This window comes from Falco rusticolus, chromosome 1 (assembly GCF_015220075.1).
Source record: "Falco rusticolus isolate bFalRus1 chromosome 1, bFalRus1.pri, whole genome shotgun sequence".
Lineage (NCBI taxonomy): Eukaryota > Metazoa > Chordata > Aves > Falconiformes > Falconidae > Falco > Falco rusticolus.
Window position 1 is genome coordinate 27,601,371 of NC_051187.1, and position 27,638 is coordinate 27,629,008.

The 27,638-nt window shown below is 53.8% G+C and overlaps 2 protein-coding genes across 3 annotated transcripts; one reads left to right on the forward strand and one right to left on the reverse strand.

The window, feature by feature from the left end:
* On the forward strand, positions 1-10,425 carry ASPHD2 (aspartate beta-hydroxylase domain containing 2). 2 transcript variants are annotated; one of them, XM_037375276.1, is made up of 4 exons: positions 1-157; positions 3,352-4,469; positions 7,044-7,157; positions 8,332-10,425. In XM_037375276.1, exons 2-4 carry the CDS (start codon positions 3,584-3,586, stop codon positions 8,439-8,441), a joined length of 1,110 nt encoding a protein of 369 aa, XP_037231173.1. In that variant the 5' UTR covers positions 1-157; positions 3,352-3,583; the 3' UTR covers positions 8,442-10,425. The 2 variants fall into 2 exon arrangements, with proteins under 2 accessions (XP_037231173.1, XP_037231174.1); XM_037375277.1 differs by lacking the exon at positions 1-157 and adding an exon at positions 339-1,055.
* Positions 10,426-12,249: 1,824 nt separating this feature from the next.
* HPS4 (HPS4 biogenesis of lysosomal organelles complex 3 subunit 2) lies at positions 12,250-27,607 on the reverse strand. The gene is made up of 13 exons (XM_037375279.1): positions 27,505-27,607; positions 26,823-26,913; positions 26,116-26,259; positions 24,581-24,688; positions 24,073-24,189; positions 23,850-23,944; positions 22,150-22,222; positions 21,390-21,423; positions 20,661-20,757; positions 19,239-20,169; positions 16,066-16,198; positions 15,091-15,199; positions 12,250-13,538 (listed from the first exon to the last, which is right to left on the reverse strand). Exons 1-13 carry the CDS (start codon positions 27,543-27,545, stop codon positions 13,367-13,369), a joined length of 2,145 nt encoding a protein of 714 aa, XP_037231176.1. The 5' UTR covers positions 27,546-27,607; the 3' UTR covers positions 12,250-13,366.
* Positions 27,608-27,638: the final 31 nt, after the last annotated feature.

Sequence of the window (27,638 nt, forward strand, 5' to 3'; positions counted from 1 at the left end):
TTCGCCCGGGGCCCGCAGGCTGCCGCCCCGGCGCGGTCCCGGCGGGGGCGGTGCGGCCCCTCCTGCCCGGGCTGCTGGGAGTTGTGGTCCGCGGCGGCGGCGAGCGGAGCGGAGCGGAGCGGAGCGGCGGCCCCGCACGGCCCGGCGCGGGCAGCAGGTCGGTACCGCCGCAGCGCGGCGCGGCGCAGGGGGGCGCGGGCGGGAGCGGTGCCCTCGGGGGGGGGGGGGCGCAGTCCGGGGCCCCGCCCGGCCGGGCGACACGGCCCCGCCGGGTGACACCGCGGTGGCGGGTGCCAGCGCCACGCTGGGTGACGTGACACCGGCCCGGTGGGCAGCGCTGCCACCCCGGGTGATGCAGCTACAGCGGTGACAGCCTAGCTGATGCCGCCACGCCGGGTGACACCATCACGCCGGGTGACACCATCACACCGGGTGACACCGCCGGGGTGGCACGGCAGAGGAAAGGGCGAAGCGAGCACCCGCGGCTGCCTGGCCGTGCTCCAGCCCCGTAGTAGCAGCCGGCACCTGCCTCACCCCGGCGCTCCGGCATCCAAAGGAGGTTCCTCACACCCATCCCGAAGGCGCCGCCGCCTGTGCCGTGCAGATGACAGCCCCGCCACGCGTCCTCGTCACCGCGGGGCCCACGGCCTGGGGATCCCGGCCGGGCTGAGCAAAACCCACCGCCTCCAGGAGATGCCGGGGCCACCGCGGAGCCACCAAGATGCAACTTTCTGCTGCATCGAAGCCTCTCTGCCTTCATTATGTAACACCGCTGCTGCCTGGCACGGTGCTCGCCTCCACGTCCTGCACAACTTCAGTGCAATGTGGAATTGATTTCCACTCTTCTGGACTGGCTCTGTTGTTTGTTATCAGCTGACGAGCCTTTTCTTGGATTTCGGGCCGGGGGTGCAGGCCCACAGTGCTCCGCACAGCCAGGCTGGAAGGGTGACGGCACCGACCGGGCCAGCAGCAGGTCCCAGCCGCACAGTGTCCATCAGGCGCGGTGCCGGTGTTTGGGCCCTGCTCTGCTGCCGCCGGCACAACGCCAGTGGAAGGTGGGTTTGGGTAGGTTTGCATCGGGGCGCAGGAGGCAGCTGCTGGGCTGGACCCCCGAAGCGTTCCCGTGCAGCCCAGGGCTCAGCAGCCCGAAGGCTCCCTGGCTGCGAGCTCTGGGGCCAGGCAGGCTGCACGTGGGTGCAGGGGCTTTGATCTCCTACTGCTCTGACGGTTTCCCCCTTATTTTCCCACTTTGGGGTGTTGACAGCAGCCCCGGGGCAGCAGTGGGGCCCTGTTTGTGCTGCACCACCCTTCCAGGGGTGTAAGCAACTCTGGCTGGAGGACCCCGAGTCTGTCAGACCCCCCAGCTCAGCCCCCCCATGCCCTTGCTTTGCCAGCTGACTTCTCAACAAGCCTGGCTGCTGTGCTGAGGCAGCTCCCTGTTTGCCTGTCAGGGTGAGAGCCACCCTGAATACAGATAGTGCCAGGGCTCTCCCTGCCTTCCCTGGCACACTCCAGCACGGCGGAGGAGGGTGGGGGGCTTGTGCCGACCTCAGGGAGCACCCTTGGGACCGGCTCTGTGGCTGCACCCCGGGAGCTGAGGACTGGGCTGGAGAAGTTGGTGTGTCTGGAGGAGTGCCAGCTGGTGGGGCTGGAGGAAAGTTATCTTAAAATTCCCAGGAGGCTGTGACATGCCACGTGGATTGCAGTTCCCAGGACAGGGCATGCAGGCGATGTGCTACAAGGAAGTAGGAGGGAGGCTGGCTGTGTGGCTGTCCCTCCCCAGGATGTAAAACTGCCTAAAGCCTGTGTCCCCAGCACTGCACACAGTCCCCAGCTGCAGGGTCAGGTCCCAGCCAAAGCTCCGCCAGCTGCAGCGCATCACTATTGCCATCAATAGGGAAATGCACATTCATTAACAGGCTACAGGACCTTGGCAGGGAGGGCCAGGAAGGGTTTGGATGGCTTCCCTGGCTAATAAACCCATCCTACTCCTTCAAGTCAATGCTCTTACAGAGGAGCTCCCATGCCATCTCCCTTCCCCTTACCTGTATCATCCTGATTTCACTCCTCCCAGGTGGAGAGCTATTTGCCCTGCAGCTCCTGCCAGCCTGCATCCCCCTGCCCTGCCCAGGGCTGTGCACCGATTGACTTATCCAGGAGGTGCAGTCTGGGCACAGCAGTAGCACAGATGATCCCAGTGAGAGCCTGTATGCCTCTCTTTGCTTCCAGTGCTCCGGGTCGGGCTGTGACCCCCCACACGTGCCCAGCCTAAGCACCTGCTTCGTGTGGAGACTTGACCCACGGACGCGCTGGTTCAGCCACACATCAGTAATTACAAGGCTTTCCTTCAGTGCTGGCAGCGTGCTGTAGGCTGAGGTCACTCTGGGTGTGCTTTCCAACCTGGTTTGTGTATCCCCTCCGTTTCTCACCTGTTGCCTTGCCTGCCCCTCTGGTCCCACTGCCTTTTGCTCAAAGCTGCCCAGGGATGGAGTTTGGGGTGAGCGAACATCACTCGTGGTTGTGGGGAGTTGGAGCATCTTCTCTTTTTGTCAAGCTGCTTTCCCAACAGCTGTGATGGTGGGGCAGGACAGAGCTGCCCTGACACCACTGAAGAAGGGACAGACAGCAGCTGGTTGTGTAGCAGACTTGTCCCCTGCCGGGGGAGGGAGGACAGGCTCTGCTTTTCAGGCCGGGTGTGCGGGGCGTTGCAGTAGTGCTGGGAGCCGTTCAGCTGTGGTAACCTGTGAGCTGGTGAACTCTGGTTGGTGAAATCAAACAAGAGAACCACGACCTGCCACCATCACTGCCGTGCCCTCGCCAGGCTGGCCAGTGCCCTCGCCAGGCTGGCTGAGTGCAGGGGCAGAGCTGGCGGGCTCGGGGCTCTCAGCTCAGTCTCTGCAGGGAGAGTCGTTTCAGAGCATTTAGATCGAGGGGATAAAGTGATGTGCTGCAAGATAGGGCTGTTAAGTGTCTATTCCCAGCTTTGCCCCGCTGTCTATCAGCCAGATTTCAGTCATGATAAGGCAGCAATGGAGGAGAGAAATGGAGGGGAGAGCAGGAGGGAAGATCAGTGTGGGGCAGTGGGAGCTGAGGGCCCTGTCTCTCCCCCCTTAACTTCCATTTGGGTATTTGTGGAAGACGTTGTTGGGGGGTGGGGGCTTTTCTCAGCATGGGATGGTGTTGGGCTCCTGGGCAGATAGGAGGACTCCTCATCCATCATCCCCCCACGAGGAGCTGGTGCCCCACGTGGCCATGGCACACAGCCGCAGCTGCACCCTGTGCGCTGAGCTCCGGCAGGGACCTCAAGGGGAAACAGTCTACCCCCTAATGCCTCCGGGTTTCTTTCTCCAGAGCCTCCCTCCAGTGCTGCCTTTCAGGATGATGGCCCCAGGAGCACCAGTGGGGACCCTCCAGGCACGTCTCTGCTGACCCGCTACACTGGGACCCCCGGGCAGCCTGGCCACCCACCTCCCCTGGAGCTGCTGGCTGCTGCTGCCAATGCAGAGCCTCTGGGCGTGCAGGGGAGAGCCACAGCTCCGCTTCCCCATGGCAGCCCTTTCCCCCAGCGCCCTGGCCCAGCTGCATGGTGTGGGTGCCTCTGAGGACCACAAGGACTGACTGCTGGGCCCCCCTGCGTGCACCCATCACCCGCTGCACCACCATGTCTTTGGAGTGGCTGGTGGACTGGAGCTGGTCTCTGGACGGACTCCGGGATTTCATCGCCACTGGCATCCAGTCTTTCCGGGACTGTGATGCCACTGCCCTCGCTGCTGTTGCCTGCCTCCTCGTCCTCTTTGTGTGGTACTGCTACCACGTGGGGCGGGAGCAGCCCCGCGCCTATGCCACCGTCAACGCCCTGATGCAGAGCGCTGAGGTCAATGGTGTGCAGAATGGGTTTGTCTACTGCCACTCGCCTGAGTGCGTGCGCTGCACGCACCATGATGGGCTCAACCAGAAACTCTACCACAACCTGCAGGAGTACGCCAAGCGCTACTCCTGGTCTGGCATGGGCAGGATCCACAAAGGCATCCGCGAGCAGGGCCGCTACCTCAACAGCCGGCCATCCATCCAGAAACCAGAAGTCTTCTTCTTGCCAGACTTGCCAACCATGCCCTATTTCTCCCGGGACGCTCAAAAGCATGACGTGGAGTTGTTGGAGCGCAACTTCCAGACCATTCTGTGTGAGTTTGAGACCCTCTACAAAGCTTTCTCAAACTGCAGCCTCCCGCAAGGATGGAAAATGAACAGCACGCCCAGTGGGGAGTGGTTCACCTTCTACCTGGTGAACCAGGGCATGTGTGTGCCCAGGAACTGCAGGAGATGCCCACGGACGTACCGCTTACTCGGGAGCCTTCGCACCTGCATTGGCAACAACGTCTTTGGGAACGCGTGCATCTCTGTGCTGAGCCCGGGCACCGTCATCGCCGAGCACTACGGGCCCACCAACATCCGCATCCGCTGCCATCTAGGTAAGTGCCCAGCGGTGTGGTTCAGCCTCACTGGGTGTCCCTGCCACGGGTGCTGTGGGGGGGCTGCAGCCATGCCTGGGTGCGGGAGCCCTAAAAATGCCTCTGGCACCCCGTGCTCTCCAAGTTCAGCCACTAACTGCAGCCCCAGGATTGGCTCAGGTGCCTCTTCTGCTTTGGCCTGAGGGAAGTTTTGGGGCTTTGGCAGCAGCAGCCTCCCCAGAAGAGGATGGCGCTCAGTCCCCCTGGGTGTCCAATCTCCCCAGCGTCCCCAGCTCAGCAGCAACAGCATTTTGCCTCCTCCCCCCGCCAGCCTGGAGGCATAGGCTCTTGCTGGTGTGAGATATGGAGCTGATACTGTGCAGGGGTCTCCAGATGACCCCTGCTCTGCAGGCAGCCCCACCTCCCATCACAGGACCCAGGGCAGCCTGGGGTGCTGCTCCAGGGACCCAGGCGTCTCTCACTGCTGCGCCTCCAGCAGCTCCCCCCTCTCGTGGGATTCCAGGGCTCTGCGCGTGACATTGGCAGATGTGAGCAGAGATGCTGCTTTGCTGCAAATCAGGGGTGGGGGTCCTGGGGTATCCCCTCCGGTGGGTTGAGCCCTGGGCTGGCAGCGCAGAGCTCCCCGCCCTGCGGGCCTGGGCTGGGGAGAGCCCACGCGGCACAGATGGTCAGGGCTCTGCTGCGCTGGAAGCAGCGCAGATCGTGCTGGGGGAGGCACTGCACGGGCCCTGCTGGCAAACACTGAACACGCTTGTTCAGCCAACTCTTCTTGGGTAAACACACTCAGGCAGTGACTGGCCATTTATTTAGAACGGGAATCAGTCGTCAGAGCTGATCCAAGGAGTTCTCCAGGCCTGGGGAGCTACTCGGGAGCTGGGACATGCCCTTGCTGGTGCCAGGAGGCAGCCCGCTGCCCTGCCACTGGCTCTCCCCTCTGTCTGGGTCACTGGGAAGGTGCAGTCTACTTGCAAGAGGCTGAGTGGTTCCTGGGAGGGGGCCAGTGAGGTGAGGTCCAGGCCAGCCTGTCCTGGCAGCAGAGCTGGGGCCAGCCCTCCAGTTGGAGCACACATGCCCTGGGGAGACGAGCAATGCAGGTCATTCATTCCCTTGTCCTTCCATGTTTTCCAGCTCCATCTGCTCAGTGGCTGCTGGTTCTCCAGCCGGGACACAGCACTGTGCCTGGGGCACACCGACCTGTGCTCACCCCCACCTCAGTGCTGGGGACTCAGCGCTTGCTTTGCCCAGGGCATGGATGTGTTTAAGAGACAACCTGCCCTTTCAAGCTGGTTTGCTCTGCAAAGCCAGGACAGCAATCAGCGTAGCCAAGTCACTGTAGGATTTTCTCCAGCACTGGTACTGCTCTGCTGAACATGTGGGCCCAAGCACAGGCACCAGCTCTGCCCCTCCAAGGGCAGTGTCCCCTGGGGTGTGGGTGTGATGGAGAGGCTGCAGGCTCCCCACCTCCCCCAGCTGCTCAGCTCCCCCTTTCCAGCTGGAGCATCTCCAGCTGAGGCTGTTGTGCAGGGAAATGGCTTTGGGTTTTGTAGGCTTTGAAATGTCTATTAGAAAAGCAGATCGGTTTTTTACACTCCCAGCTCTCCTGGGCAGATGAGGGTCCCTGCTGCACTCGCTTGGTTTTGGCATCACTCTGAGATCCATTCCTGCTCATTTGCTGCATCGTTACTGTTGGCAAGCCACGTGAGCCCTGACCCCTTTCTCCGCCACGGCTGCATCCTCGGGGCAGGTTGACTCTGCACCAGCTCCAGCGGTCCCCAGCACTGCGGAGGGTGACATTCCTGATGCAGGTGGTGATGGAATCAACCCTCCTCAAACTGGTCTGGCTTACGCTAGTATTTTAGAAAAAGACCCATTTTATTTCTAGGATTGTCCTTCGTGTGGCCTCTTCCCTATGAGGGTTTTGTGACACCCCTGAATTTCTGTCCTTGCAGCTGCCTGGTGGGTCACCACATGGCAGTATCTCAGGTGGGGAAGCAAGTGACAAGGCAGATGCTGAGCGATGCAAGGTCAAATGGGGATCTTGTGGCAGAGCCAGGAATAGAGCCCATTTCTCAGGTCTCAGTGCAGCATTTCCTCCTACCCCAGCCCTGCAGTGGGCAGGGTAATTGCAGCAGAGCTGGAGGAGGGAGGTGGCAGGGTCTGCCTTTGGTCCTGAAGCTAGAAAAAGCACCAGGAAACTGGCTTCCTGCGTGCACCTGGTGTTTGTGGGCTCTGGGGACTTGACAGCTGTTCCAGATACAAAAGAGAGCGCTCACAATGCTGAGCTCATTGGGGTACAGCAAGCAACTGGGGGCAAAAGGGGCAGGAGGGAGAGGGCAGGGGCTGAGCTGCATCAGGCTAAAGGTTCAGCTTGCAAATGCAGCACCAGCTTCGTGCCTGTTTTGAACCCTGGACTCTGCCATGCACTGAGTTCAGCACAGCACCTGCTGCTGCTCTCTGGAGGGAAGCAACCCCTCAGCAGTGTGGAGCTCACCAGTTGCACTTCAGGGCTGCTCCCTCATCACAGGGAGCACAGCACCACCTGACCCTCCCTGTCCTCTCTCTTTGTGCCTGAAGGTCTGAAGACACCCAGCAATTGCGAGCTGGTGGTGGGGGGCGAGCCTCAGTGCTGGGCTGAGGGCCGCTGCCTGCTCTTCGATGACTCCTTCCTGCACACGGCGTTCCATGAAGGTAAGCACAACGTGCAGCTTGCGGGGCCTTGCAGTCCCATCTCACACTGACACCAGTGCTGGGGGCTGGGGAGGGGTGGATGGCCAGGGCGACTGCACCCAGTCCCTTCTGCTGCCAAGGTGTCTGTGGGGTTGGAGGCACCTCCATCCTGTGGGGGTTAGAGTGCCCTTGTCTTGCTCCAGGGAGGGTGGTAGCTCCATTCCTGGCATGGTGGGGCTCGCCCATCACGCATGCTCCCTGCTGCTTCGGGGTGGTGGACCCCCCTCCTCAGCCTGTCCTGGGACTCGCTTCTGTCCTGACTTGCATGCAGTCCCGCAGCGCTGCCGCAGCACTGCCAGCCTGGCCCGGGCCCGGTGATCCTCTCCCTGCTGTGGCAGCCAGCATGGAAAGGCTTCCCTCATCCCCCGGAGCTTTGCAGGGCAGCTCAGGCTCCAACACCGACAGCCTCGGCATCCTCTCACCCTGGCTCGCAGCAGAGCTGCCGGCTGCAGTGGCCCCGTTGAGGCAGCAGCTCAGTGCTGACGTGCCAGTGGTGCCTTTGTCTCCTGTGTAGGGAGAAAAGCTTCACACCGGCCTGTTTTGTTGCCTCTCTCCATCACTGATGGAGGCTGTTCCACTTCAGCTCTCCCAGATTAACCGGCATTAGTCGCTGATGGCATAAAAGCATCAAGCCAAGCTGTTTTACGTAAGGGACTGTGTGAAGAGAGTGGGAGAACAAAAGCTGTTGCTCCCACATCAACCCTGCTGTGGGATTGGGAAGCACAGCTCAGTGCAGAGCTGCGGGGCCGGGAAGGCTGGAATAGCACAGCAGCAGCTGCCTGCACAACTCTGAGGTGCAGCTGCAAGGAGGACAAGCTTAGAATCGTGCCTGCTGCCCTGTGATGGGAGACCTTTGGGTCTGATCACCCCGAGCAGCCCCAGAGCCCTGGCAGGGAGGACCCTGCCCCATGCCGGCTGCTGGAAGCACTGAGCTCCCAGTATGCAGCAGTTCAGTACGGGATTGCACTGGCTAGGCACCTCCCCGCTGCAGGCTGGCCCTGCCGCTGGGCACACACTCTGCCCGGGGTACAGGCAGCAGCGTCCCGGGAGCCCGTCACCGTGTGCCAAGGCAAGCGCTGGCCTCTCCCATGGGAGCAGGGAGCACAGCTTCACCCAGTGCTTGCATCCCACCCAGGTCCCCCGGAGGAGGGTCCCCGCGTGGTCTTCATGGTGGACCTGTGGCACCCCAACGTCGCCGCTGCAGAGCGCCAAGCCCTTGACTTCATCTTTGCCCCAGGACGATGACGGCGCTGCCTGGTGTTGTGGGATCGAGGGCAGCCGGCGGGCGGGCGGCCGTGCCAGCTCAGCTCTGCTACGGGTCCAGCACCGCACATGGACACCTGCGGCACAGGAAGCCTCCTTCCAGCACGTGGCCTCGGGGTCCTCCATCCCCAGGGGCTCTTGTAAATGGAAACTGCAACGTGTATCAACGCCCATCTCTCTCCTCTCATCGTTGGCTTCAGGGATTATTTTCCAACATGACAGCGCATTGCCTTCCTTCCGTGGTTAGCTGCAGCACCACTCTCGTACGTGTTATGTTGCTACTGTGTTTTGCGGTGTTCAGAAGTAGAGTAACAAAACCAAGGGTGTTTGTTTGAATGTAATAATGTAAAACTTCTTGTGGTCATCAAAAGAACAATACACACACACACACACACACACACAAAACAAAACAGCAAACCAGCCAAACAGCCCAGCACTGTGCTCAGCCTTCCCCTGTCCCAGTTGCAGTCCCTGGATGGATGGACAGACGGATGCTGAGGGCTGCAGTGGGCACAAGGCACACCCCGGGCAAGGGCTCTCAGGCTGGGGCAATTGGGGTTGCAGGCAGGGCAGCACAAGCAGGGCAACGCTCTGCCTGCAGAGAGCTCTTGCAGGGGCTCCTGCTTCCTCCCTCGCATGCCAGCAGGGACCCCGCACATGGCTCCCCAACCCTCACGCCTTGAGAAACCTTTTTACCACACAGGCAGGAGAAGAGCTTGCTGGCTGCACACCCGGCTGCAGGTGCCCCAGCCCCAGCAAGGCAGCAAGCCCAGGAGCGCCCTGATGTACACCCTGTTGAGGGGACAACACACATCGAGCCCTGCTCTTTAATCTGACCAAGAGTGTTATCAATTGCCTGAATCCCCTGCTTACTTTATCTGCAACCCTCAGTTTTCACAGCTGAAGCTGGGAAGCCTCTGCAGGGGCAGGGATGCTGTTTGGGAATGCAGAGCAGGGCTTTTGTTTGTCCATAGACAAAGGGAAAAAAGGAGGTCGCGCTTTCTTCTGCTGCTCCATCTTCTTTCCTGGAGCCAGGACAAGTTTAGAGAGAGGCAGCTCACAGACCTGAGAGCAAAGAAAAGGTTTCCAAAGGCAGGGGGTGTTTAATTCTGCAGCCCAAGGAACAAGCCCCTCCACCCCCTGGGAGTCTTGCCCATCTGTAACCAACACACTTTGCCTGAAGTTGCCCGACATCCAGGGTTTGTTCGGGGTTTTCAGGGGTACAGAGCTACCTTACAGTTTATAACATGCTACACGTGAAGCACAGCATGTCATGGATGCTCACTGCTGTCCTCACGCCTCTGGTTGGGAAGTGGCTGCACTGGGCTCAGTGGCCTCGGCACGGCTCTGGGGACCGCTTGCCTCCGTGCCCTGCCCAGGAGGGAACGCAGCCCTGTTCCCCTACGATTTCTTTACAGATTTTTCAGTGATTACATTGCAAGATAAGGCAGAGATTTCAAATACATCCGAGATATTTTTTACACCTGTCTTGTTACAGAATACCTGAAGTGCATGATTTCTACACACATTGACTACCTGGAACCAGACCCTGAGGAAGCAGGCTGGCTTGGTAACTGTCTTACGGTTTGGTAACATTCATACAGTGGATAAGCAAAGATTATCAATAAACAGTTGTGCTGAAAACAGAACAGGCTCTGGCTGCTGTGTAACTCATCCAGGGTCAAGCAAAACGCTGAGGGCTCAGGTCCTGCTTACCCCAGCTGGGCCCAAGCAGCTCACCCGGCTGCTGGTGTGGAGAAATGCAATGGAAAAGCAGGAGCTCCAGGGTGGGAGGAGGGCATGAGCCCGGGCTGGGTTTGCGAGTGATACAGTGAGGGAGGGTAGTGCTTTAAAACACTTGTCCCCCTGGCACTTCTGTCCTGAGCAGTTACAGCCTCCCTGGCCCGGATTTCCCTCAGAGCCCAGGGTGCCAAGGAGCACAGGGAGTGTCTGCTCTGCATCTCCCTGCATCTCCCATCTCCTTCGCCCCGCACCGAGAGCCGGGCAGCACACACAGCCTGTGCCCAGGGCAGCAGAGACACCAGTCAGCAACATAAAGAGCTGCAGCCCCACCTGCCCCCCAGCTCAGCTCAGCTCAGCTCAGCACACTCTCCAGGCTCCGCAGCAGGGCCACCAGCCTGCTGGAGAGTCTTCAAAGCAACCATTTCGGAAAATGCTTCCAGCTGCCTGCACTGATGCATCAAAGGCAGCAGGCAGCTTCAGCAGGAGCAGCTCCAGGGTGGAGGGTGCTGGGCTGCCACTCAGTTCCTGCCCAACTGCCTGAAAGCCAGTGCCCAGCATCACCGCGAGCATGGAGCCAGCCTGGCAATGCAAGAAGTCGCTCCACGCGAGGTCCCCAGCCCTCATTAGCAGCACTCCCACACGCTCAGGCAGGACACAGCCAGCGCAGCAGCTGCTCATCTTGTTATACTTGAAATGACCGATTTTTAAATATCCTCTCTGCAATGCAACCATTACGTCGAGGGCCTGGAGCTCTTTGCTGTCCTACCCCAAGACAACTTTCCTCTTAACGATCAAAGGACAGAAATAGGTCTTGGTGGCCAGATGCAGTTCAAGAAGCAAAAGGGAATGAAGCTGCCCCAGCTGTTCCACTGCCGACAGATGGCACAGCAGATTGTGGTGGAAGATTCCTGACGACAGCAGGCAAAAGCATCTATTTTGTGCCTTGCTGCTGTGCCAAAACTCCCTCCTGTCCCTCTCAGGCTTTTCCTTCAACTTCTTCATGTTTCCTGATAGAACAGACAACTTCCCCAAACACCCAGCTAGGAGACAGCAGGATCTCCCTCGGGGAAGCCGAGCGTCTGGAGCTGCCTCGCAGCTTCCTTGCCACCCGAGCATCGCAGAGAGAACCTGGATCAGGGCTGCCGGGCGTGCAGAGAGGAGACAGACAGAGCAGCGTCTAACAGGGGGTGCCTCTTGGCTTAGCATCACAGCAGAGCCCAGAACATCACAGGAGGGCTGGAGCTGTCTTTCCTCCCACCTTCTCCCACCACCTCATCCCTCACCAACACGATGCCTCTCTGTGCTGCACTCCAGAACCAGAGCAGCTTGTCCGTACCTCAGGGAAGCAGCACCTTGCTCCGTGCTGGCTCCCGCATGGGTGTCACCAAGGCAGGAGGTCTCCTGCACGGCCACAGCTCGGGCTTTCCAATGAGCTTTCACATCCACACTGCCATTAGCCACAGGCAATGCTGACAGTAAGTTAGTGCAGAACAGTTTCACTGCAATAGTCCCCCAGAGGACAGCAGTGGCAGGGAACCGTGCCACACAGCTCTCCTGCTGCTGCAACACCTCCTCGGCTGCCAGAGTTGGAAGCCAGATGGCAATCCATGCCCAGCCACCCTCTGAGCAAGCAGCTGGCTCTTCCTCTGGAGTCCACTGGATTTCCCAGCCAAGGTCTGCAGAGGAGCCCTGCAATGGCAGAGCTACCTTGGGAATTGTCTGTTGCCAGAGTGGAATGAGAAGCTGCAACGATGGTGACTTTACTGTGTCCAGCTCCTGAGGTTGCCCTGCTAACACCGACGCAAGCCTTCTCACCATTTCACAGTTAAGCCAGTAACGCATCTACCTTTAGCAACCTTCTAAGACCCTGACAAGGAGCCACTTTTTGCAGGAGTGATCCAGGCAACAGGCACTGCCTGTTCAACCCCACCAGTGCAGGAATTTGCCCTTGGCACAGGGCTAACCAGGGGCAACAGGTCACCCAACCCCAAACCTTCACACCAGGAATCACAAACATGACGACCAAGCAGTAAGTGGGACTGGCCGCTGACACATAGTACTTGGACGAGTCTTGGAGACTCCCTTTTATTTTCATGGTCACAGTGATGTGCGTGTAGGTAACAGCAGCAGGCTTTGAAACATACAGCACAGTCAGACAGAGGCATCCATCACGCAGGTCTAAGCAGCCGTCACCAGCAGTTCCCCCCCAGCCAGCTGCTGACACAGGACACGCTGTCTGAGCAGAAAGAGAACAGTTGCTGAGGAGCTACAAAACCTCTTTGGTCCCATTAGCTTAAGGGCTCCCACTTGCCTTTTCTGTCACCAGAGAGTAGACAAATTGAGCAGCAAGAACAAGAAGGTGAAACAAGATCCTGCAACTGCAACAGGAGGGAGGGGAGGAAGCAGAAGGCCGAGGGGCAGGCAGGTGTAGTGCATTCGTACCACCGCCAGCACGGCCCTGTGAGAGGCCAGCAGGTTACAGCTACGTTGGGGGTCAGCAAGGAAGGCTGCATGGTGCTGTACAAGGATCTTCCAGATTCAGCTACAGTATAAAAACCTCCTGACAACGCCTGTAGGAGGATTGCGAGATTTGCAGCACTTGTTCTATTCCAGTTAGTCTGAGAACATGCAGGCTCTGTTAGTCAAGGTAAGGCGTTACATTGTGGCGGGGATCATTTCTATAGATTAAGAAATATAAATAAAGCCCAAGTCTGACCAGGGCAAGTGTAGGCACAGAACTCCACGCACCTGCAGTGTCTGAGTGACATCTCTGACAGCCAGTACTGCCCAGTAGCCTGGTGTCTGTGTAGCTTAGAGCAAGAGGTTCTACTTTAGGTCAAGGCACTCCAGGAGTCTCTGCCCATGGCAGCAGAGCACCATGAATAGTCCTAGAGTCAATGTAAACCAAGTACCCCAGCACAGCTACTTTCCATCTTCAGTCTTTGGTAAGTGCTAACATCAATAGTACCCTGCACTAGCACAAAATGTGCTGCAGGAGCAAGGCAGTAAGTGTTCCCCTTGCTCAGAGCAAGGCAGGCTGGAGACACTACAGACATAGCACAGAGCCTTGTGCCTCCTATGGAACAAAAGGCTTTGAGATTTTAATAACTGAAGATGAACTAACTTTTAGCACGGGCTGAGACATGTTGCCTCAGTGTATCAGTTCAAAGCAGGTTCACTCCATGCTTCAGCAGCTTTTGCTTGGCTTTGCTTGGCAAGGTGAATGCACTGTCGTGAGGGTTGGGAACACCTGAGTTGCGGAGTGGAGCACCCAGCTGCTGGAAGTAGGTTTCCTGGACGGGGTTCCGGCAGGCATACACAGCTGTGGAGGCATTCCTAGCAGGGCAGGAGAGAAGGCAGTGGTCAGGATTTATAGCTTTGTGCAAGATCCACTTCAACTCGCCAGACTGGCTGTTGGGATGCTTACGGCACTGGACTCCCAGCTGTTGAGAGGGACTTTTCTCTCAGCAGAGCAAAGGAACATAGAACTAAAATGGGCAGCAAAACCCTGCAGTGTATCACCAGAAGGCCACAGGGAACCAGACCTGCCTTCCTAAAAGAGAAAGTGTCATATGTCGCATGCTCTGGGACCTACTCAGCAGCCTTAACACCCATGCATGTGGCCATCCTGTGATTATTTCCCTTGCTGGCACACTAGCCCTGTACATCAAGAGCCAGTAGTTAAATGCTCCTTGCGTCCAATACCCCTTCTTTCCTGGAGGAAACTAGCTCACTGCTGCTGTCCATAAGCAAATCCCAGCACAGCACCCTTGCAACAGGAACCATATGAGGTCATTCAGTCACACATGATGAAGCTTAGATGACAGTCAGATACTGTACCCAGGAAAGCTCAAGTTGTTGATTAAAATCACTCAGTATTTACCTGCAAGAGGGCTGGCAGGGAGCAAAGCAAAGGAGTCTGTACTCCTCCTTGATGGAGGAAAGCAGCAATTGATATGTTTGCTGACACCCTTCTGTGACAACCCTCCATAAAAGAAAGCAGTTTTAGTCATCTTGTTACTCAGTCTGATTCACACACGGAGTTGCTTTTTTTGGGGCACCAGAGAATATGCCAGCTTAGCCAGTACAGGATTTAAGGAGCCAGTCAAACTAAGGCTAAACAAGGAGTTCTCCAGCATTGAAGTGTATGATTCACATTCCTTTGGCAAGCTGTGTCAGAGAAGTGTAACAGTGTAATTCCCAGAAGCATCTTTATTTCAACATGTTTTGGACAAACAAGCGCAGCCAGGCAAACAGAATCTCTGCACGCTCACAACACAACCATCCTCTCTGAGATCAGCTACAGGAACGGGGCGAGTGCTGTAGCACGAGATCAGCTTTAGCTGCGGCTGTGTGGAAGGGCTCTGACTGTGATAAGACCATCTCGCCTGGCGCATTACAATTGAGTTTGTCACACACATTACAGTGTGTTTCCAACCCAACAAGCCGTGCAAGAAAACAAAATCTAGGTTGCCAATTCTGGGTGCCTTTGGCTCCCAGCCGAGACACAAATTTATTAGGAACAGCTATATTTAAAACTGCATCTTAGAACCTTATGGTGCCAGAACTGGCAATACTCTAACATTGTATCTTAATCCAAACCCATGGCACAACTCAGCTGGGCCTCCAGTCCACTCGCCACAGTGCCATTCTTGCCTCTCAACATCCAGATCACACTACAGGCAGAATATTAAGTAGCCCGCATCTAAAGAGGAAACTTCAGGGAATAAGGCAACATGCCTGACCCTTGGCAAGAGACACCAGTGTGATTATAATGCGTGCTGAACCTCAGCCAGCCTCAGAAAAGGCATTCCCCCCTTCTGCCTATTCTGTGTGCCACCCAGTACTCCTGGGCCTGGAAGAGGAGGGAGTTACAAGCACACTTTACCTGATTATCACTTCTGAAGCAGTCGGAAGCTGGTTGAAGTTGGAGTGGATCAGTGCAGCAGCTCTCAGGAAGTGCCGATCCAGAGGGCCAGGTGTTTGGGGCAGGTTGGCTGCAGAACAGGAGCAAGGAGCATGTTAAAAGCCCACTCTGTAGAGGAGCGTGCCCCCATTTACTGAGCAGGAAAAGGCTGCGGACCTCTCCCACAGATCCTGGCTATCTGCAGAAGAGAGACTGGGTGACAACCTAAATCCCAATGTGACCTCAATGCAATTAGTCAGTGACTTGCGCCTGGTGTACACACTTCAGAGGGGGGGGACAAGAAGGCCCAAGGCCTGGGTTACCCAGAATCGTTGGGGTTTCTCTCTTTCCCTAAAGCACTACTTCTGAGCTGGAGGGAGCCAGGACGCTGCCTATGACACTGCCAGAAAAAGGGAAACATTAGAATGCAACTGGAGAAATAGTGTACGGGACTTTCTACACGTTGATGGTCTAGTCACCAATCCAGGGCAGCAGTCACTGAACTGCTGGCTACTGCCTGTTCCCTGTTCCTGCTTCTCATAGCCAGAAAGGACTGACAAACACTGCTGTACAGCAGGACAAAAGGCATCACACCAGGGATGAATGGAGTTGGGGGAAGGACAACGGGTTTGAAGAGGATGTCGAGTCCTACTTAGTCCTTCACAGAACCCAAAGCAACATCATTTCAAGCAAAGTGCCAGTGGCAGCTGCTCCATCTCCCAGAAGCCTCTGGGCTCTCATCCAAATAAAGCAATCAACAAGCCTTCAGCAGATTATAAACTCACAAAAGATAAAGCTTCCTCAATAGGGCCTCATATCCAGGCTATTTTGTAAGAGTTATAGCAAGCAATGATTCTAAAAAGTTGTCTGAAGCATGAGAAAAGGTTACCATAAACCCTGCTCTCCTCCTTACTCCCTCCTCCAAAGCAGCTGCTGCTCTAGGAGATGAAGGCTTACCTGTGAGTACGTTCTGAACGCAGTCATAGTGAGTGAAGCTGTAGGTTGTCTTGGCTGGGGACAAGGAGTCTTTGGGCAGAGTCTCCCTCAGATGAACCTCAAGGCCGTTTAGAGAAGCCAGACTGCTGTGGTACTGCAGAGAGGGCAAAAAACAAGTGTTACAGCAGAAGCCTGACTTCATCTAGATTTCCAAGGAGGTACCAGAGGGAGCTTGGGTGACCAATGTTGATGACAGGGAGACTGGACCCTTCCACATACTGCTGCTGCTGACCAGGCCCCCACCAGGAACGGCTGGGAAACTTGGGCATGGAAGAAAGCAGATGAGCCTCATAACTTACAAGTCAGTGAGACAGGGACTCAGAAAAGGGTACTCCAACCTGAAAATAAGCCATTAAACCAACTGATGCTATTAATTACAGGAAAACATAAGACTCCACTAATTTACCATCAAACTTTGTTCTCCAGGGCTCATTTTCACATCCTGGCCATTACTTTCAGCTGCTAGCAAGGGATATTCCTTTGCTTACCAGCCTTTACTACACCAGACAGACAGTACAACACAGGACGCAGCTTTACATGCTTGGGCTGGATTTAATTGCCTGCAGTGTTTCCTGCAGCACGCTCTCAACATATGAGTAAATCTTCTAACAGGCACCCAGCCTCCGCTCTGAGCTTCTTGCTGGCCACAGACTGCAGGCACTGGGCTACCACCAGAAGGAAAAAAAAGCAAAGCCAAGAAAACAGCCTCACCTGTGAGGTAACAACAGGCCTGGCACAGAGCAATGGATTCACGTAACAATGTACTAACATGAAAGCCAAGTTGCTTTCCTGACTGGACTTTCAGTAGCCCAGCTGCCTTGGCCGTGTGAGGCCCCCAGGCAGCAGGCAGGGCTGAGGGGCTCTCCAGCAGTGCCGGAAAGATTAACTCCATGATCCTCCAGCCTGCCCATGTGCTTCCCTCTGCCACGGAGAGGATCAAGCCACTATTCAGCAGGACGACAGCACCTGGCCTACCCTTGATCCCCCTGGTCATGGAACAGGTTTTCTTTTCTGTGCAGCGAAATGAAGGGCTAAGACCTAAAGAGCAGCAGGAAGCCAGCCTGAAAGCCGCCTGCTCTGCAGGGAACGCCTGTATTGGAAACCACCCTCCCAGAGGGATGATCGGTACTGCCTGCTGTTCTCAGCTGCACAAGTAGCATATTTTACCCTTCTTTGGTGTCATTCAGGGGCCTCAAAGCATTCAACAAACATTAATTACAACTCGGCTTTGACATCCCTGAGAGCTGAGGGTCATTTTTAATCTACAGATAAACAAAGGAAGAGACAAGCTGAGGTTACGCCTCAAATCCACCATGATGCCAGCAGCAGAGACCAGCTCTACCTCCTCAAACAACACTCTTCCTCCTGGGATGATGAGACATGCAGTGCATCTCCCCTAAGAGATAACAAACACCTGTACACAGAGTGAGAGTGTAGTCAGAAGAATCCAAAACCCAAGATGTGTGGAAGTACAGTTTTGCTAAGATTTGCCAAAGCAGGAGTATGCAAGACGGAAGCAACGTGTTGGGGAAAAGAGGAACCTGAATGAAACAGGACTTTGTCAGCCCTGGAGCAATACGTAAAGGAAAACCGACCAAAATGCATTACAACGGTGTCAGGCAGTTGATCTTGAGACATAACGAACTGAATGACAAACTGAGCCAGGCTGGGTCCACTGTGGGTCTTGCTTAGGCATCTGATGAGGGGAGGACACGCAATGCAATGTGTCACTAGCAGAGCTAACCCTCCAAACAAGGCGTTTCACATGCTAGCTACATCCTTCAGATGCTCCTTCTCATGGCAGGTCAGACATGAAGCAGAGCAGAGGCTGTCGGGGATCACACTGCCTCTGAGCACTGTGCTGCCAGACTGGAGCCACAACTGGAGGCAACCCTGAAAAGCTGGGGGTACCTGTGCAATAAAGACAACCTCCATCTCTCAAGAGCGCCAGTTCCTACCTCCCTGTATCTCCCCCTTTCCCCCTCACCAGAGAAGACGTGGTAGAGCAGGAGATGTTGTGCAGATGCCTGTTCAAAAGGAGCAGAAAGGGGGTAGAGCAACATGCCATGTCTGATGCAAAAGGCCACGGCTGCACCTCCTGGCCTCTGCTGATTTTGCCAACCCTTCCTAGAGACAGCAGTCCTCCCATGCTGTGCGGAGGTGGCATCGCACTGCTTACAGGGGGTGGGATCGCAGGCACAGCCCCCGAGTCCCACAGCTCAGAAGGAAACGGAGTAACCTTGAGGCTCTGCTAATGCTGGGAGCCCTTAGTCTGAGCTTTCCTCCACCTTCCAGTCTGTCGGTTAAAGAAATTAGGTTGTTCCTATGGCAACTGGCATATCAAACAGGCCTCTGCAGCTTTGACTCAGCTCCTGCTAGGGAGGCAGAGGCCAGGCAACAGCTCTGCAGACTAATGCTTCACCGGGAAATGCCAGGGGCTGGCACCTCCTTCCCCCGCAGCCCCATTAGCTGCACCTCACCGCTTGGCAGGGAAGCCTGTGCACCGAAGCAAATCCCACAGCAGAGTAATTTGGAATTGCTCTGGTACAGCACCTATTTGCAGTGCCCAAGCGGCAGCCTTCGCTCTGCCCCCCCGGAGAGCAGTGCCAGGGAGAGCAGGCTGTGGACTCAGCCAGCCAGACTTTCTTGAAGAGAGGAAACGCTCTGGGGACTCGATGCCAGACACGTCTCTCCAGTGCTTCCAGAGTGAGAAGCTGTGACATGTGAAGTGGAGGTTAAACAGAGAACAAACCTTGCTTTCCAAAAAGCACTACAAAACTGACAGTTTCCCAACAAAACCCAGATCCAGCACAGGCCTTTGGCAGCCTGCGGGGCTGTCTGACAGTCACACCTACACATCCTGCTCCAGCGCGGAAACCGACAGACAACAGGCAACAGGAGTCGCCTGAGAGACAATGCTCTCACCTCTCAGACTCGCTCCCTGACGTTTGTGAACAACCTCCCAGGTAGCTTTGGTTGTGGCAACGAACCCTAAGACAAATGGCTTTGCCTTGCACAACAGAGAGCAGGTAAGGAATGAGATGGGGAGCGCAATCCAATGCTCGCTCTTCAGTTGTAACCCCTGCCCCCACCAACAGGCAAGCAGCAGTGAGCGGAAGAGCTTTCCCACTTACCACATCTTCAATGGAGCTCTGGTCCTCTCGGAGGTCATCTTCAGCTAGCAGGGAGAGCACAAGCCCCTTAAGGCAGTGAACATACAAGCTCATCTTAACTGGTTTGCACTGTTCGCCTGACTCCACACCGATGTGGGCTCCTCGACTGTCTACCTGAAGTGGCCAGTCACTCTCCTTGCTTCTGGGACAGTGGACGTTCTCTGCTGGGTCACCGGGCAGACTCTCTTGAACCTCTACAGCTGGCAGCTGACTTCTGCTTTGGAGCTCTGATTGCACAGCAGCAGCTGGACAATCCAAACCCCACACATTGCCACCAGCTGCACCGCTGCTTTCTCCAGAGACACTATTTTGGCTCATAGTTCCTTGTTTGTCTTGTTTACCTGATTTCCTTCTGCTCAACTCTTGGGCAGGAGAGCAAACAGCCGTACTGCCACTGGCTGCACGATAACTTTGGAAACTGCTTTGCTCAACGTCAGAGTTCACAAGGGATTTCCCCATGTTCTGACTCTCCTGTTCCCAGGCATAAGGGTTCGGAAAGGAAAAGCCTTCCAGATATGGACCTGTAGTTTGAGCATATTCAGCAGTATGGAGTGTGGAAGGGCTCAGCAGCTGCTTTGTGCCTATCTTTGATGGGAAGGCTGCTTTTTTACTGAGCTCTGAGGTTTTGTTGTCTGATCTGCTCGGTTTTGCAGTTGGAGAATTCTTTGTACTAGTTTCCGTTTCAGAGAAGCCCTTCAAAGGACCGGTGTTAGCAAGGCTGCCTGATTGCACAGCATCTTCTGGTGCAGCTGTGCTTGAAGCTTGCTCAGGGGACTCCTGCACAGAGATATTATTCATGTTTTGGTTTTCATGAACTCCTGTTGACTCCGAAACTGCCGGAGAGCAGAGAGCATTCTTCTCTCCTCTAGGGCTTGCTGAGGACACAGATGACCTAGCAGGAGATGACAAGTTGATTAAACTACTGAGTAGGATCTGTTTGGAGTTATTACCTATCTAGTAACATTACCACCTCCTACAGTGTTCAATAGCTGATCTATTCTCTGCTACAAAAAGCATCCACCTGGGAAAAGGATGGGCTAAGGTCTAACAGAGGTGAAAAGCATGGGTCTCTTACACTGCAGACTCCTGGGAATGTCACTCCCTTACTCACAAAGCACATAGGCTTTAAGCAGCACTGTGAGCTAATAAACAACAGATCACACTTGGTCTTGGGAAACAGTTCCGCTTCATGCTGCTTCACAACAGAGACACGGACACCACAAATTCTGTCCGCTCCGAAAGACCTCAGGCAGCTTTAACAGTCAGATGACAGAGTTTGAGTTAGTATCAGAGAAAACAGTGACAATGGCTAGTGAGGACACAGGGTCACATGTTAGCTCCTTTGCTGCAAAAGCCTCTCTGTGTGTCAGATTGATTTCCTACCTAGTCATCCACTCCACTGGAAAGTCTCGGAGCACTGAGACTTCACCTTCTGTTAGGAATACTGGGATGATACGGACACCCTGCGGCAATGGAGAATCTGCAAAAGCAATGGAGGTTCGAGGACTAAATTAACATGCCCAGCATAAAGAACAGAAGCCAAACCTATCAGCCCAAAGGCTTCCGCAGGAGATGAAGGCAGCTATCATTCTGTATCTTGGGTCACCACAAACTAATCACGTCTGACTAGGCAGCATTTTCCCCCCCTCTTCATCGCTTAATGCCCGACAGTTAAAATTTCCCTTGGTGTTTTTTTTATTAACCATCCTGGCAGAGTATCTATAAACTGATGCTCAGAAACAGTGACTGAAGATCTGGACTGTAAGCATCAGCCATCTGTTTTCAGGGCTCCATCAGTGGCCAAATAGGCACATGGGTAACTGGAATTAAAGCAGGCGTGTTGGGAATCTGCAGAACTGACAATTAAACCCAAAAGAGCAAATTCCTTTGCTTAGCCAAAGGAAGGAACTAGTTCTGATTACACGACACCCACTGGCACATGCTGACTAGTAGCAGCAACACCCTCAGGGATATACTCCTGCATCCAGCAAGAGCTTTGACGTGAATCCCAGAGAATCAGCTCGTGCTCTCACTGCAGAGAATGCAGCCCCAGAGGGTCGCCCATATGCTGCTGTGCGCTTGGCAATCAGTACTCTGCAGCTGGATGCTCACCAGGCTCCCGCTGCTCCTCACCTCCAGGCTCACTCTGAAAGAAAAGCCAAGAATCAGCTCTGTGGCATGACTTGACACTGGTCATCAGTGCCACCAGGACGTCTCTTCCAGCCTCCTCAGCCTCCCTGTAACTACTGCAGGCCCCAGACCATCCCCTTCAGCAAATGCTGTGACTGGTTTACTATGCTGGGCAGTGATTTGTTCCTTAGGTAGCCCTCGAGGTAGAGGGATGTCCCAAGAACCAAAATACAGCTGAAAGTAAGGACAAATACACACCTGAAAGCAAGGACAAATACCACAATTTGCCATTACTGCCTGCTCAGGGCACAAAAACTTGGTTTGCTCAACCAGATTAAGAGCAGAGGCCTTCTTCTTCATATCTGGATCTTGATGGCTTTTTTGAACCACATAAATAATTACTTTTGACAGGTTTTAATGCAAACGAAAACTGATTTGTCACTGTCAGACATAGATTTTATATGTTTAGCACTAAATACCTAAACTTGGGTAAAAAGTTAATCAAAACATGACACAGATGAGAACTCATGAATTCAGTAACTTAAAGAATAAAAAAAAAAAAAGCAAATTCCTAGTGCAGAAGTCTTGAAACCTTACTCAGGCATAACTAATAAAAGCTTTTAGCATCAGCATCAATATTTGTCCTTCCCAGTAATGGACACGTAAGATCTACATGACAAGAGCTCCCACACTGCTCTTACAAGTGGGTATCTGCATGCAGGGAACATGTTTAGCAACATACCTGGCCTGAAGACTCATTGCCTTGAAGGAGAACTTTGGCAGTGAGAGGAGGTGGCAGCTGGGTGCTCACAATCCTAAAAGGACAAAGCAAAATCATCCAGGAGCAGAACATCCATTTCCTGAAGCTCAGCCATAGACTCCTGGCACTCAGTGCATCAGGACAGGCAGAGTCAGCCGTAACGCTCACAGGACATTTCTGCTTGTACTGAGCAAAACCAACAGTGCTGCAGGGCCCCACGTCACAGCTGGGTGATCCTTGGCAGTCCCCAAGGTTCCATGGCACCCACCTCTCCCGGTCCCACCAGATACTCTGCAAGGGTTGAAGGACCATCCCCAGACATGGGCTGGAGCTAACACATTGCTGCACAAGGGGAATGAACATTGAGTGACCATCAGGAATCTTTTTTTTTTTTCTTTGGGTAGTTCCACTCTAAACTTAGGAAAGCTGCTTGCTGGCATTTACTTTGGGCCAATAAGTCTGGTTTTGCTAAGTCAAAACCTAAGACAGATCAATCTATACAGGCTTCCTGCCACTCCAAGAGCCGTGGACAGTGGAGAAGGTTTGGAAAGACTAGCACTCAAACTACTGCAACACAGGCCCCTTGTACAGGACTTCCAAAAGTATTCTTGGTCTTTCCATTTACGTCTCATTGAGATCCACATTCTGGAGGTTCTCCAAACGACTCTAAAGAAGTTTAACCAAGCACAAAGCCCTTTGCAGTGTTGTTAGCAAGACTTGACTTCAGAGAACTCTGATGACACTTGGTGAACAAAAATCTCCATTAGACAGACCAGTGATACAAGACACAGACATCAGTGATGGCTAGATGCAGAAGACTCCGTTTTCAAGTTAGATGTCCACTTCCACTGCAACATGCTGCCAGCTTTAAGGTGCTGCAATGACTCACGCTCAGCATCCTGCTTGTAAGTATGAGATCATTCCCTTAAAAATGCCTGACTTGCCTCTGTCAGACCTGGAAGGATGCACACATTGTGGCATATTTCCAGTACTCGTAAACGGTGTTACAGGAACAGTTTATGCTGAAGAAAAATGGCATTTGAATGCTATTGCCAAGAAATTCTCAGAATCCCACACCGCCTGTCTTTCAAGGCCACCTCTGAGGCTTTCCTTGATGTTGTTCAGTGCCACATCTGCAGCATCTTCAGCTATGATTAATCTCCAGCTGAAAGAAGCCAGCATTTCTCATGGGAAATTCTGGCTTGTTCTTCTGCATACTTTCTATCAGTATAGACAGTGGTCCCGGGCCATCAAGTTGGTCACAAATACATACATACAGCACATGCATCCACTGTATTTGTAAGACTGCAAAAAGAATACTAATGGGAAAGAATCATATTCGCACAACTTTTTCTTGGTGACTTCCACCTAAAAAGCCAAAGTTCATGTCCTGCTGAACATCAAAGACAGCAGATTACTACTAAACCCCAAACCTTAAATTTCTTCATGTTTCCATTTCTCTCACTAATAACTGCAAGTAACCTCTCATCCTCTGTGAAACACACCAGACAACAGGGATTACTTTGCCTGAAGCATTAATGTTCCCACCAATAACACAGAGCAGCCCTGTGTGTACAGCTAGGTCCTTGCTCCGCTCCCCGGCTGCACTCCGGGATCACAACCCTGAGAAGGCGCAGATTTAACGTGCGGGTTAAACCTTTAGGTAACATCTGGTTACTTACAAGCCTTTGTAGAGAATACAGCCTGCCAAGACATGGGGAGACCGCTGGCAAGTTTGCAAGATGAGAGCTGCTTTCAGTAAAAGTAGGGGGTCCACCTAGACAGGGAGAACCACAAGAAGTTAGGACAGAGAATCCTGGGAAATGCTCAAAGCAGCAAATAAACACAAAACCATTGGCATTAAGGCAGCTCGAGAGCCAGACACTATAGAGGACAGATGTTTACCTTGGTTTTGTCCAGATTCCAGAGAGAATTGAAAATCTTGTGGAGGTCACTGGTGTTTTTTTGGATATGTTCAATGTATCTGTCCCACTGCCTGCTCAGTTCCTCCTGAGAAAATGCCTGCAGACAACAAAAATCCACAGAGCTGTCACTGCACAGGCCTTAATGCATTCAGGATGTTAGACTGGCACCATCAACCTGAGAGAGTACCTATAAGTGACGAATCTGGGGAGGATGAGGAGGAAGATGATACTGAAAGTGCTTCAAACTGAACATTTAGGAAACTTTTAGTAGATACCCCCACTACCACGGTGCAACAGGAGGATGGGCCTGTACACTTTTCCAGGTCCCAATTCTTTCATGTATGAGCTTGTTCTGATCCTTGCTAGCAGGAAGACAACATAAAGGAACACGCCAGCACATATGTGCCTGGGTAGAGCTTGGCCAATACGGGAAGTATTTTAAGATCTCTTCCTAGGCAGAAACATCATGGCTGCTGGTCTTTAATTACCACATATGCATGGTGCACAGGTCCATTGTAGAAGGTGAAGAGGCTGATCAGCTGCTCCAGAAACCGTCTACAGCTGACATCAGGAAGCTCAACAGCACAGCCCAGAACCTTCAATACAGAAAGCCAGGAATGAAGAATGTTTACTGACAAAACCCAGGTACAGCAGGTGAGAACAACTCTCAGTCGCTTTCAAATGAGTATCAAAGGCATACAAGCAGTTCTGTAGCAGGCAAACATCCCCCAGATTCACAAGTCAGATGAAAAGGAAATTCAAAAATACCCACAAAAGAATCCTGGTGCAGACAGGATAAATAAACAATATTGGAAACCCAGCGTTTTAGATGTGCTCCCTTCCCACGTTAGATGACCTAGCTCAGTGCTCTAACAGCTAAGAATGCTTTCCTGAAACTAAGTACTTAAAAACATTCAAATTAACTTGTTATTTATAGCACTGAAGATACTTAATTTAGTTTTTGAGAGAAACAGAAGCATCAGGCTTTCCATCTCAGAGAGCGCCCAGTGAGCCTGAACAGCACTGCCAATTCATAGAATCACCGAATGGTTTGGGCTGGAAGGGACCTTACAGATCTTGTTGTTCCAACCCCCCTTCTACTAGACCTGTTTGCTCAGAGTTCCGTCCAGCCTGGCCTTGAACACTTCCAGGGACAGGGCATCCACAGCTTCTCTGGGCAACTTGTGCCAGCGCCTCGTCAGCCTCACAGCATTTCTTCCTGATATCTAATCTAAATCTACCCTCTTTCAGTTTAAAACTCCTTGTCCTATCACTACAGGCTCTACTAAACAGTCTGTTCACATCGTTCTTACAATCCCCCTTTAAGTATTGAAAGGCCACTGTAAGGTCTCCCCAGAGCTGCCTCTTCTCCAGGCTGAACAACCCCAGCTCAGCCTGTATCCATAGGCAAGGGGCTCCAGCCCTCTGACCATCTTCGTGGCCCTCCTCTGGTCTGATGGGTCTCAGCCCAATTTCCAGGGGACAGTTTGGGGCATTTTTCTCATGACTCTGCCACAGGCTGCTCTTTATATACTAAATGTCTGCTAACACTGACAGAGTCTGCAGGAAATACCGAGGGTTAGAAGGAAGGAACAATCAGACTATCAAACAGGGAGATCGAGTCCTTATTATAAACTGCAGCACATGGTATCTTGTTTCCAGTCACTACCAGTAACCCAAGGACACATGTAACGATGTAGAGCTCAACATTTTACAGCCACTGCCAGGCACATCTTAAAAAAACACATTGGGTGTGAACACACAGATGAGGTATGTGAAGCTTTTTACAGAACAGCTGAAGTGACTGCCGCGACACACAGTTGTAGGCTGTGGTAAAAAAAATAAATCTAAGTTACCTTGCAATGAAAAGTTGTGCATTGCAAGTTCCCACCCCAGCTCTCCCCAGGTCTATCTGTGTGCAGCCCATACCCGGGGCGGGGAGGGGAAGCAGTCTTTTTTGATACGGTAGTTCAGACTCTCACTGTTTTCACTCTGTGACTGCCTCCAGATCTCTTGAACTCACCCACAGATAGTCTCCTTCCACTACAACTGCAAATTTGAGCTTTCTCAGGCGAATGAGACTTGGAGGAACTCCAGAAATCTCAGTCATGCAGTGCACCACTCCGGCAATCTGTCCGCATAGCAGTTCCTGCTGGTCGGGGAGAGTCTGTCGAGGAAGGCAGGGAAAAAAGACTTTTGTTTTCCTTGGAAAAAGAAATCCTGGACTTGGCGGGAAAAAAAATCACTACAGTATTCAGATATAAATAAAAATTAATTATAAGTTTAATACAATTATAAATCAAATGTAGTAGCACAGGCAAATTTCTGGGGAAAAAATAATTGGACTTTTTTTTTTTCAGGCAGCACAAGGGCCTAGAGCTTGTTTAGGGGAACTTCTATCCCTCGTGCATAATTATTCATATCACCAGAACAGACTTGGACTCTGCTGGACTACTCCACCAGTCAGAATCCACAGTGAGGGAGCAGAGCACGGGTCTACCATGACCAGCCTCGGAAGCCGGAGGACTTCTGTGCACCAAGCCTGGGGGAGCACCACTCTGCTCCGCCTGGTTCTAGCTGCACAAGTTTCCTTAAAACTTTTGTGAATACTAAATAGGAATTAATCCAAAGCTCCGCCTGAAAGCCCGGCTATTCCCGAACTAAAATTATGAGCACTGACTAGCAGGACAGACACTTCCTTACAAGCACTGAAATAAAAGCAGACATTACCTGAGGAGGATAAAAATAACAAATCCCAGCACTTGTAGGATCTCCTTCTTCCTTAACCTTTGAGCCATCATAAAGGAAAAAATAATTCCACCTAAAAAAGCAAAGCATTAGCAGAAACGACCGTATATTTGAAAACTGTTACATTTCTCCCTCTCCTTTCTATTATTTCAGGTGGAGGAATAAAAGGGTTATTGCAAATGAAGGGAGACATTGTTGTCACAGAGTCACACTGAGTTCAGACCCAAAAGGGTCCCACACTATGAAGTCTGCCCACTTTTGTGGGTTGAAGATCCCTTCTATAACTCTGCAGCTGAGAGAGGCGGAAGGAGAGGCAGCCTTGTGAGACCCCATCCTGAGCACATGGATTAATCGTCATTAAGCATCAACCACGTACAGCCCAAACAGCTCCCACAATCTGCTGCTTTTCACCCAGTCGCCGACTGCACAGGCCAGGCTGCAAGGAGCACGGGCGGAGGGCACAAGCCGCTGCCCGGCCCACAGGCACCGGGGCCGCAGGGCGGCCTGGCCCGGCCCGGCCCGCCCCTCCGCGCTCCTGCGGCCGAGCCCGGGGAGCCCCGGGCCCGCTCCTGGCCCACATGAAGCACCTCCCTACGAAACCGAAGGGACAAACCCGCGGCCGGTGCCCGCCACGCGTGCCGCAGGCCCAGGGGAAGGGGCTCACCATGGCGCCGGGCCGGGCTCCGGTGCAGCGGGCCAGGCCATGGGTGTCGGGCTGCCGGCGGCGGGCCGGGCCGAGAGAGGGGCTGTCCCGCCGGCGCCGGGGCTGAGCGGCGCGGCCCTCCCGCCGCTTCCGGG

What these genes read in the sequence shown, in the direction of transcription:
- HPS4 (XM_037375279.1), bottom strand. Translation starts at nt 27,545, where the DNA reads ATGGCCTGGCCCGCTGCACCGGAGCCCGGCCCGGCGCCATG. An exon ending in GAGCCCGGCCCGGCGCCATG is followed by an intron (nt 26,914 to 27,504) that starts GTGAGCCCCTTC and finishes TTGCTTTTTTAG; the next exon opens with GTGGAATTATTTTTTCCTTT. An exon ending in CTGTGCACCATGCATATGTG is followed by an intron (nt 24,190 to 24,580) that starts GTAATTAAAGAC and finishes TGTTGTCTGCAG; the next exon opens with GCATTTTCTCAGGAGGAACT.
- ASPHD2 (XM_037375276.1), top strand. Translation starts at nt 3,584, where the DNA reads ATGGTGTGGGTGCCTCTGAGGACCACAAGGACTGACTGCTGGGCCCCC. An exon ending in CCGCATCCGCTGCCATCTAG is followed by an intron (nt 4,470 to 7,043) that starts GTAAGTGCCCAG and finishes TTGTGCCTGAAG; the next exon opens with GTCTGAAGACACCCAGCAAT. An exon ending in GCACACGGCGTTCCATGAAG is followed by an intron (nt 7,158 to 8,331) that starts GTAAGCACAACG and finishes CATCCCACCCAG; the next exon opens with GTCCCCCGGAGGAGGGTCCC.